At 39.6% G+C, this 11,648-nt stretch overlaps 1 protein-coding gene across 1 annotated transcript; it reads left to right on the top strand.

The window, feature by feature from the left end:
* Positions 1-9,648: 9,648 nt before the first annotated feature.
* Positions 9,649-10,122, top strand: LOC118839950 (cytochrome c oxidase subunit 6A1, mitochondrial-like). The gene has a single exon (XM_036747468.1). It carries the CDS (start codon positions 9,649-9,651, stop codon positions 10,120-10,122), a length of 474 nt encoding a protein of 157 aa, XP_036603363.1.
* The last annotated feature ends 1,526 nt before the right edge of the window (positions 10,123-11,648 follow it).

Raw genomic sequence — 11,648 nt, 5'->3', positions numbered from 1 at the left:
AGATATACACTTAAGAAAAATTTCTTTGGCAATCATGAATAGAATGGACTGAAGTAGGGAGACATTTGAGGCAGAGAATTAGGAGGCTGTTGCAATAATTTAGACAAAAGATGGTGAGGTCCTGAACTGAGATGATAACTATGTGAATGGACAGGAGTTAGATATGAGATATGTTAGGGAGGTAGAAAAGGCAAGAATTAGCAACTGACTAGAGATGGGGTGAGGGAAAGTGAGGAGTCCAGGATAACGCCAAGGTTTCAAACCTTGGAGATTGGAAGGACAACAGTGCCTTCTCCAGAAATGGGAAAGTTTGAAAGAGGGGAAGGTTTGGAGAGAAAGATAAAAAATTAAGTTTTGGACATGTTGAATTTAAGTTGTGAGATTAGACAGATAGATAGATAGACAGATAGATAGATAGATAGATAGATAGATTATAGCTAAACATATCTGTCAACCATCTTCATAAAGATGATATTTAAATCCATGGGAGCTGATAAGGTTTTAAAGCAAAGGAGTGTAGAGAGAGGAGGACATGGGACAGAACCTTGGGGAATACTTACAATTAGGGTCTGTGAGAAGGAAAACAGGTAAGAGGAGAATCAAGAGAAAGAAGAGTGTCATAGAAACCCAGAGAAGAGAAAGTATCCAGGAGAACAGGATGGTCAACATTGTCAAATCCTTCAAATAGGTTGAAAAGGACCAAGGACCAAGAAAAGATCATCAAATTTAAAAATTAAGACTTCATTGTTAGTTATGGTGAGAACAGTTTCAGATGTCAGAGGTCAGAGTTCTGATTTCAAAGGATTGATGAGTGAAAGGAAGTGGGGGCAGTTATCATAGACAGCTTTTACAAGGTGTTTGGATGAGAAGGGAGGAGAGATATAGAGCAATAGCTTGAAAGGATGGTAGAGTTTAGTGAAGACTTTTTTAAGAATGGGAAGACAAGTATGTCTGAAGGCAGTAGGAAAGAAATAAGCTAATAGGGAAACATGATTGAAGATGAAATCCACCGGAGAAAATAGGAGAAGAAGGGATAAGTACACATGTTGTGCGCACGCACAAGAATCGGCCTTGGCAACGAGAAGGGCCAATTCATTGTTAGAGACTTGAAGAAAAAAGAAGAGAGCAGGAGATGATCTCAAGAGGTTTTGAGAGGATGAGAATGGACGAAGAGGAAATGCACCAAAAGCCTCATTTTCTCAGTAAAATAAGAGACAAGATCTTCAGCTGAAGTAAGTGGGGGGGGGGGGGGGAATTGGTTAGGAAAGGAGATGTGCGAGGCTTGAGGAGTGAAGAGAAGATTTGGAATAGTTTCAGTGAAGAATGAGATAGGGAATCAATTAGAATAAAAGGACTGTCTAGCTACACAGAGGGCCCAGTTGAGGCTGGATAACATGAATTTGTAATGTGCCCAGTCAGACTTTTGCCAGCTACATTAAACAGCTGGTGAGTAGGAGCAGAGAAGCTAGATAGTGGGAGTAATCCAGGGCTGACGTTTATTGCCAAGAGAAGAGTGGCAATAGTACAAGAGGCAAGGAATTCAAGAGCAAAGAACAGGGTAGAGCTGAAGTGTCAAACCAAAAGGTTGAGAGTAAGAGAGAGATGTAAGTACAGTCAGGGCAGGGATAAATGGCCCAAAAAAGGACCCAGGAGCAGAGGGATGGAAGAATATGTTCAGGAGTGATGAGGCACAGAGAGAGGTGGTCATATAGGAAAATGTCAGAGTTTATCATTAAAAAATTGGAACGCTGGTGGGTGACACCAAAATGTAGTGTGTGACCATTCTTAGGATTGTAGCCAGATTTCATTCCTACATCAAAGAACATATTTACAGGCAGCAAAAGGGGAAAGCTCTTTGGATCCCAAGGAGGGAACAGTCAGAATAGCACAGGATTAGTCCATGGTTTAAAAAAAATGAAAGGAAAAATTGTAATATGATATTATAAAGAGTAAATGATGTTGGCTAGCACCCAAAAGTAATATATCCTGCAAAGCTGAATATAAACATAAAAACAAACAACTGGATTTCAATAAAAGGGAAGGGTTTATATTATTTTTTTATAGAGTACATGTAACTAACCAAATAACAGAAAACTAAATACTTTAGTAATGAAAGGCTAAAAATGAAATTTTTCTTTTCATGTGTCCAGAGCTAGAAATGGATGTGAACGTGGAGGAAGGAAATATTTCTTCTTCTTTTTTTTCATTTTTAAAAAATCTTTAACATTGAGCGACAGTGAGAAACATGTATGTGGTAGGATTACATAGAGGAATGCACCTCAGGTGGAAAGAAGAAAGAATTAGACAGGAGCTCAGATAACAACTGATCAGGAATTAAGGGGCAAGGTGGAGGAAAGGCTTTCAGTTTTTGCTTCTGCCTTCAGAGTGGTGAGAAGTAAGCACATTGTGGGGCAGATAAAAGAACAGAGTGGGTGTTTATAGCCGAAAGAAAGGGAAAGATTTGGAAGCAGCATACTGTGACTCCACAAAAGCAGTAAGGGTTGCAATGAACTGTCTGGGTTTGGATATTTCAGCAGATCAAATTCTACAAGAGTGGGTCATATGTCTTGGTACTAACTCCCATTAAAAAGGAGGAAGAGGTCGAGTATCTGGGGAGTAATGATTCAGGGAACAGAACAGGAATTCATGGATTCACAAGAAGGATAGCATGACATCACAAGGAATGAGTAACGAGGGAGGAAAGACAACGAGCTAACAGTTCTTCCCCTGGACTGGGATTAAGGAAATGTAAGCAGAATGGCCTTTGTTTTCTTTGAGTGACTCAGTTTATCTCATTAAGACTTACTAGGTGCTGGGCCCTTGGGGGCCCAAGGTAGGGCTAACTCCAGGGAGGGCCTAGTTTACATGTCTGGGACAGCCAAGGCTTTTTAGACCACGTGGGTTTAAGTGCACCTCTTTGCAAACAATTCATGGGGCTGGCTAAGGGGAAGTGTTAACTCCAGAGCCATGCCCTATTGGGTGTTAACCTAATCTATGTGGATGTGAACCTTCCAGGGTCCTAAGGGGAGGGGCCGACTCAAGAACCAATCAGCTCTGGTCATTCAGGTGGCTTGATGATGTCAAAAACTCTATAAGAGGAGAGAAGACAGCTTGAAGAGTCCTTTTCCATTGGAGCCAGAGACAGTTACAGCTGAAGCTGAAGCAGTAGCTGCTGGTAGCAGAGCTGACCCACGTGTGGACTGAGGAGTGCTGAGCAAGGACTTGAGGCCAGTGGGTAATCTTTTTACCGTAGAGGGGAAGCATGTATATGATTTTGCTTTATACCATCATGCTTCTCTGTGGCCTCCTGGTTGCTCTTGTGAGGCGGACTTATTGGGCCTGGAAGGTTTTGATCAAAATATCAAAATGGGGATGCTGGTTCGTGGGTCTGTTACTGTGGAGCTTAAATACATGCTTTAATTCTTCTGCCTTCTGCCTAGAGAATTCCTTATATCCTGCGGTTCTGAACCTTTCAGGCACATATGAGATTCTCTTTGAAATCATAAATTTTGCCTTCATAATACAGGAACATTAATTTACCCTACTGCTTAATCAAAAATGAGTATTCCTAGGGATATAGTCTTGAAAATCTTAGAAGGAGCAAGGAGTAAGAAAGAAAACAAGACTTCCTGGAAAGAAGGGATGCTACAAATTAGAATCACTGAAAGAGAAGAATAGATCAGGCATGGGGAAATTAGGTAGCACATTTATCTGAGCTGGGAAATGGAAGAGTTAAACAGAAGAGAAAATAACAGTAAAAGTAAAATAAGGAGTTCAGGTGTTTGGGCAGGGTATTGGGAGAGCTGAGACTGCATTCACATTCTCAGGTAGTCCAGTTTATCCTACATTATCTCTCCTTGACCTGTTTTCCAGGCTAGTTATTTTTCCTATATTTCACATTTTCTTCTATCTTTTCAGTCTTTTGACTTTGTTTCTTGATGTCTCATGGAATTATTAGTTTCCATTTGGCCATTTCTAATTTTCAAGGAATTATTTTCTTCAGGAAGGTTTTGACAGCTTTGCCAAGCTGTCGATTCTTTTTTCATGTCTTTCTTCTATAACTCTCATTTGGTTTTTAAAAATCATCTTTAACTCTCTTAGGAATTCTTTCCGGGCTTGTGCCCAATCTTCAGTTTTACTTTGAGGGTTTGCTTACAGAAATTTTCAAGTCATTGTCTTCTTCTGTATTTGTATCTTGAGCATCCCTGTCACTGGAGTAATTCTTTATGGTCAGCTTATTTTTTTGTTTGCTCATTCTTCCAGATTATTTCTTAACTTTGGACTTCATGTTATTTCCAAGTTCTGCATGTTTCTGGGAGGGATGTCTCATTTTAATTTCTGTCCTTTTGTGTTCTTCAGCTTTCATAACTCAGTCTGGGGGCCTTCACGTTTTTAGTGCTCCAAAATTAGTGTGATCCGAAGAGGAGAATCTGTCCATTGCCCTCCTGGTCTGACCTCTGCAAGTTCCTGACCCAGATTTGGGTCCTTTGGCTTGTGTGTGGTCAGTAGACTGATGATGGGCCCCAGGCACTCTTAGATTGCCAGGAAGCTCTGCAGATTTGTAGCAGCTAAACCATTGGCCCCTATTTGGTCTAGGATTCTTTTTCTGGTTATTCCACTGAAGTCTTAAAAGCTGGGTTAAATGCTAAAACTGAGTCCCTTCTGTTATTCTCCTGGACTCAAAGTCACACAGCTACATTTCTAGAACTTGTTTCTTGCTCAGTACACAGCTCAGGTAGACCATGATCCCTTGGCACTGCTCCTCTGCCCCCTGGACCCATGACCTAGAGCTGGGCAGTGGGTGACAGAGCTGCTAGATGGCATGCATTTCTGTACTCAGTGCCAGTTCAAGAATTGCCTGGGATCGCCTCCTCCATCAGTAATTCCTACCTTGGTGTTCTATCTTGGTCCTCTTACTTTCCCTTGGAGCTGGAATGTTCTCCATCACTCCAGTCCTCCATTCCTTAGTGTCTATAGACCTCTTTGTGTGCCTCTCTATACCTCCCTGGGCTGGAGAAATGACTCATTCTGACTTTTTTCTTTCTAATCCCAATTAGAATTTGGACTGGAGACTTTTCTAGATTGATGTAGCCGAGATGTGCCAGATGAGGTTGGCAAAAATGTTTCTCACTCTGTCAACTTGATTCTACCACTCAGGGCAAAGTTTTTTAATAAAATTTTGCAAGTAGTCTAAAGAAATATATTAATAAATATTCAGAAGATTATTCACCGTGACCAATTTGGATTCAAACCAAGTCTGCTAGAAAGGTCAGTCCAACCCCACATAAACCACTAGTTTTTTCTTAAAAGATATTGAAACCATTCTTTAGACTTGACTGGCTCAGGGGAGTAAGGCTTATCCATAATTATAGCCTCCTGGTGGCCTAAGCACAAAAACGCCAATGCATGAAGAACCAGCAGTAATTCCTTCATGCTTCCAACCTGCAGACAATCATGGGCAATCCAGAGGTAGGGAAGTGAGGCCACTCTGAGTCAGTGCCGTATCTTTCCCCTGCTGTGGCTAAGCAAATTTTCTTTTGTTAACTGTCAGATGTCCTACCAGTGTCTTCTTTCATTCTAATCTCAAACCTAAACTAATAGACCAAACTGAATCAGGCCTGATCTACTACATCAAGGGTGCAGGGATACTGAAAAATTAGGAAACATTTTGCATAATTGACCACATAAATTGCAAAGGCAACGTAATTGTCTAAATAGATGCAGAAAAACTTTGACAAAATAGAGCACTAATTTATGTTAAAAAGGCCTAAAAAAGTAGTTGTGAAAGGGCTCCTTTTTAAAATGACAAAAACCCAGTAGCTTGCACTTTTTGCAAGGGAGAAATACTAGAAACTTCTCAGTATAAAGCATAGTAAAGCAAGGATGTGTCTTCTTCCCACTGTTACACGTTTTGGTTCCAGAAATATTACCTATAGTAATAAGACAAGAAAAAATATTAAAGGCTTAGAGGAGACAAAAGTATTCCTACTTGTAAATGATATAATTACATACTTAAAAAAAATCTGTGAAGAAACTAATTGAGTGATTAATAGCTTTGGCGAAGTAGAATAATGCAAAATAAATCCATAAAATCGCCAATACTTCAATAGAGCACTAACAAAAATGAGGAAGAAATTATTATCCCACACAAAATAACTATAAAATGCACAAAATATATGGAAGCTAACCTACCACGACACACAAATTTTACACAAATAAAGCTAGAAAGCATTCTTTAATAAAAATAAAGGTTGACAAATAATTGGAGAAACAGTCACTGCTCAGGGTTGGACCATATCAACTTAATGAAAATGGTAATGCTACCAAAATTAATTTACAGATTTCTTGCTTACTTAGTTTGGGGGTTTACTAGATATTCTTTACTTTTCCCTTGGGGCTAAGGGAGATTTTTAAAACCCTGAGGGAATTCTTTTTAAACTAGACAAAATAATATTCTGTTAGGATAACAAAAGGTCTAGAATCTCAAAGGAAATAAAGAGAAAAAGAAAGGGAGCAGAGCACAGTATTACCAAAGTTCAAACTATATGAAAAGCAATAATTTTGTTTTTTATCATCAAAACTAGTATTGGTTAAATAGCAGGAAAGTAGATCAGTGGAACAGACTAGAAAAGCAAGAAACAGAAGCAAACAAAACAAAAAGTCCAGCACTCAAACAAAACCAAGAACACAAATTTTAAATCATAGATTAAGAACCAAATGGGACATCAGAGGCTAACTAGTTCAAATCTTTCATTTTATAGAAGAGGAAACAGACTCAGGGAAGTTAAGCCCTTTCACGACTACTTTTTTAGGCCTTTTTAACATAAATTAGTGCTCTATTTTGTCAAAGTTTTTCTGCATCTATTTAGACAATTACGTTGCCTTTGTAATTTATGTGGTCAATTATGCAAAATGTTTCCCAATTTTTCAGTATCCCTGCATCCTTGATTCAGTCTGGTCCCAGGTCCTCCAGCACTGGAGCCAATGCTGTTCCCACTGCTGGGGGTGCCGCTAGGTGGCACAATGGATAGAAGGCTGAGTTTGGAGTCAAGAAGACCAGAGTTCAAATCCAGTCTTGGACTGTTACTAGCTAAGTGACCCTGGGCAAGTCACTTGACCTCTGTTTGCCTCAATTTCTTCATCTGTAAAATTGGGATAACAGTAGTAGGTATATCCCAGGGTTGTTGTAAGGATCAAATTACATAAAAATTATAAAACACTTGGCACAGTGCCTGGCACATAGTAAGTGCATATAAATATTATATATATATATATATATATGTACACACATATACATATATATGTAATCTATATAAATATAATCTAGTAACATACCTATTAAGGCATATTTTTTAGTGGTAGTACTTTGTATGTTTAATACAATTAGAATGCAAATGTAAATGTCCTCATATACAAATACTTCAGAGTCCAATATGACAAATTGTTATGCAAGTAACTCAGGATTTAATCCTTCATTATTTCTTTATAGCTTATTTCCTTTTACCCTTAAGTTCATCCTCATATGTTAACACACTGAGATAGTAAATACATTCTAATTTCTAGCCAGACATTAATAAAAATCAGTCAAACATCCCTATGTTGAGAAAAAAAAACCCACAACTACCTTGAATTATACCATAAAAGAAAACCAGGGCCTGACAGGCCCATAAGGGAAGTTCAGGAAGAGATAAAAAGATGATGATCCTTCATAGAGTATTATAACTATCTTCAGTTGTCCATGTTTTGTTTCTGAAGCTATCAGTGGACTGATGTAACAATTAATGCATCTTAAGTAAGACTCAAAAGGATTTTTCAACATTGGATCATAATCACCCAACTTAAAGGGAAAAAAATAATGTAATGGGAAGCAAATAGTTACCCATTAAGGGCTCCCTTTTTTACAAGAACTGCTGAGGTATTTTATATTAAAGCTACTTACTGCAGCTGAGGACTCTGTGTGAGTTCCTACATTTAGTTACAAAGGCTTATTCAAAGGAATAATTATACGGCAATTTGGGAGGAGAGGAGGGAGGTAGAGTGAAGAAAAGTTGAGGAGAAAGCCCACACATAAGACTTACTTGTCCAAAAGAGATTTATCAAACAATTGTTTATACAGCTGATTCCTCAAGAGGCCTAGAGACAGGAATGGAGTGCTGCAGTATTCCATATCTATAGACAACTCAGCATGTTGAAGTGGCAGCTCCATAAATGGCTTCCCAGATTTCCCTTTTTAAATACAGAAAGTCCTGTCTCCAGTGCTCATTAAAAATGCTCTCTTCTTTGTGGAATTTATTTAATTTTGATAGGCTTGGAGCAATTATCTCATACTTCTGCTCCTAGATCTTTGTTTTGGAATTTTTGAAGATAGTAATTAGTTGAAGGAGATAAAACTGTAGGACTGGAGCACTTTCCAATTTAGTCAAGGTTCTCTAATAAGGGGGATAATGGAGGATCTTAACTATGATCCCAAGGACTATTTGGGCTCAAATAGAAACTTTCTTAAGAAGTTATAATTGTAGAAATGAAGAGACCTCAGCTGGTTTCAGGAGTAAAAGTAGAATGAATGGATGGATGGATGGGTGGATGGATGGATGGATTAAAAAGCACATGTTAAGCAATTACTGTGTGCAAAGCAGTATGCTAAATTTTGGGGATACAAGTAGAAAAGCAATACAGTCTCTGCTTTCAAAGATATTCTAATAGGGTAAGAAACACAGCTACAAGGCAAGTAGAAAGGCCTGGGGATCCTTAGGATATAATGGCAAAGTAGACAGGTAATGCATCTTCTTTTTTTCAAATATATTTTTATTTATTTCAATCAATATTTCCCAATTACATGTAAAAACTTTTAAACATTCTTTTTTTTTTTAATTTGAGGGGAGGTGGAGCCAAGATGGTGGAGTAAAGGCAAGGACTCACCTGAACTCTCCCGAATTTCCCTCCAAACAACTTTAGAGTAATGCCTCAAATTGAAATCTGGATCTGCAGAACCCACAAACTGTAAGGGTGAAACAATTTTCCATCCCAGGACAACTTATGTGGTTGGCAGGAAAGGTCTACCTCAGTGGGGTGGTGGTCAGACCTGGAACACAGTGCAGACAGCAGAGCACAGGCTGTGACTAGGTGCCAGCAGCAGGCTGTGGAGGCAGTTCATCAGTGTGTATCAGTAATTAGGGTGGGATTTTTTACTGTTTTCTCTTTTAGAATGCTAAAGTAATCAAGTGCCTTTGAGTAAGTCTTACTAGGTGCAAAGGGCCCACACCCTCTTGCTGATTAGGTGTGAAGCCTTCACGCCCTAAGAAGGGTACATAAACTCAGATGTTAGCATTTTGTTTGGGGCTCTCACTCACTGGAAGAGTATTGGTGTGGAAACTTTGGGTAGCCGCTGGAGCCCCCCCCCGCTTTGAAAAATCCCAGATATTGGTGCTTCTCTTTTTGGTAACTATGTATGTGATGTCTTGATCAGACAAAGCCTGTCTTTTGAATTGTGTTATTTGATCTGTTGTAACTTCTATTTGTATTTACTCTGAAGTTCAGGGTGCTGGCTTTTCCCCCTGAACTAAGTGAATGACATATGTATGTTTGATTAAAGTGAGATTGTTAACCCCTTAGCATTGCTTTCCTTAGAAAAGCAGATCAGGTTGGAAGATGGCTGTAACAGCCAGCGGTCGGCTGCTGGCGCAGCTGGGCCAGGTCCACGCTGCGGCTAGGTGGTCGTTCACCAGCAGCGCCCACGCCGAGGAGGGCTCGGGCTGCATGTGGAGGACGCTGACCTTCTTTGTGGCGCTCCCGGGGGTGGCGGTCAGCATGCTCAACGCCTACCTGAAGTCGCGGGAGCATCACCAGCGGCCCGAATTCATCTCCTACCCCCACCTCCGCATCCAGACCAAGCCCTTCCCATGGGGAGATGGAAACCACACTCTGTTTCATAACCATCACGTCAATCCTCTCCCAACTGCTGGGACCATACCAATCAAGCACTGGGGGACCACAGCAGCAGTTGGACCATCCTTCTTTCTATGTGGAACAGAAAATTATAGGGGACCTTCCTTAAGTTCACTTGCACCACACAGTGACAAATATGCTGACCTTACCATTTTGCTTGTGATTGGGACAGCTTAAATAAATAAATCTTACCCTAAACAAAAAAAAAAAAAGCAGATCAAAGAACCTGTGCTGGCAGCTCTTGTTGCTGGTCTTGCTGGGTCTTACACCCCTACAGCAGCTGCTAGCAACATTGTTGTTACACAGCGGCAGTAGTAACTTTTGGGAGCTCTCAACCCACAGATGGCAAGGGGGGTCAGACAGCTGGTCAGAAGGAGATTACAGGGGACTTTTTGCTGGCACTGAGTGTAGGACTCTGTTTAGCTAAACATATACACTTCTGAATCACAGCCAGGAGCTAAGAGAAGCACTACCTCACTAGTATTTGAAGCCACAGTTGTGTAGGGTCCACGGTCACAGTTCCAGGTAAGAGAAGAGTGGTTGTAGTCACTAATAGACCAGAGCACAGGCCAGGTGAGCAATTTTTCTTAGAGAATGCTATCTTGGGAGAACTGAAGAGCTATAGATGCCACCCCCCCCCAAGCTTGTTGTGAAAACAGCATCAAGAAAGGCCTGAAGCTTGAAATAGTGCCCCCTCCACCTGAGGAGAAGAGCCCAACTTTAAAATAAAGTTAAAAAGTTAAGAAATAGAGTGGAATAATGAGCAAACAACAACAACAACAAAAAGAACTCAACCATAAAAAAACTACTAGGGTGACAGGGAAGATCAAGACACAAACTCAGAAGAAGACAATGAAGTCAAAACAGCCACAAGTAAAGCCTCAAAAAATGTAAATTGGACACAAGGCCAACAAGAATTCCTGGGAGAGCCAAAAAATGATTTTCAAAATCATGTAAGAGTGGTAGATGAAAAATTGGGTAAAGAAATGAAAGCAAAGGGAGAAAAGTATGAAAAGACAATTAATAGTTGGTAAAAGAGGCACAAAAAATACTGAAGAAAATAATACCTTAAAAACCAGAATTTGGCCAAATGGAAAAAAGAGGTACAAAAATTCATGGAAGAAAATAATTCCGTAAAAATTAGAATTGGGAACTAAAACAGAGTCAAAAGAATGAAAAAATAGGAGAAAATGTGAAATATCTCATTGGAAAGACAACTTATCTGGAAAGTAGATTGAGAAATATGGCTTAAGAATTATTGTACGACCCAAAAGCCATGATCAAAAAAAGAGTCTAGACATCATATGTCAAGAAATTATCAAAGAACACTGCCCTAATATCCTAGAGTCAGAGGGTAAAATAGAAACTGAAATAATCTACCTATCACCTCCTGAAAGAGATCCCAAAATGAAAACTCCCAGGTGTGTTATAGCTAAATTCCAGAGCTCCCAGGTCAAGAGGAAAATATTGCAAGCAGCTAGAAAGAAACAATTCAAATACCGTGGAGTCACAGTAAGGATAATGCAAAATTTAGCAGCTTCTACATTAAAAGATTGGAAAGCTTGGAATTTGGTATTCTAGAGGGCAAAAGAGCAAGGATTACAACCAAGAATAATCTACCCAGAAAAACTAAATACAATTCTTCAGGGGAAAAAATGGATATTCAATGAAATAGGGGATTTTCAACCATTCCTGATGAAAAG

This window comes from Trichosurus vulpecula, chromosome 1 (genome assembly GCF_011100635.1).
Source record: "Trichosurus vulpecula isolate mTriVul1 chromosome 1, mTriVul1.pri, whole genome shotgun sequence".
Taxonomy (NCBI): domain Eukaryota; kingdom Metazoa; phylum Chordata; class Mammalia; order Diprotodontia; family Phalangeridae; genus Trichosurus; species Trichosurus vulpecula.
The sequence above is the reverse complement of the archived record's forward strand: the minus strand, read 5'-3'. Positions and strand labels throughout refer to the sequence as shown.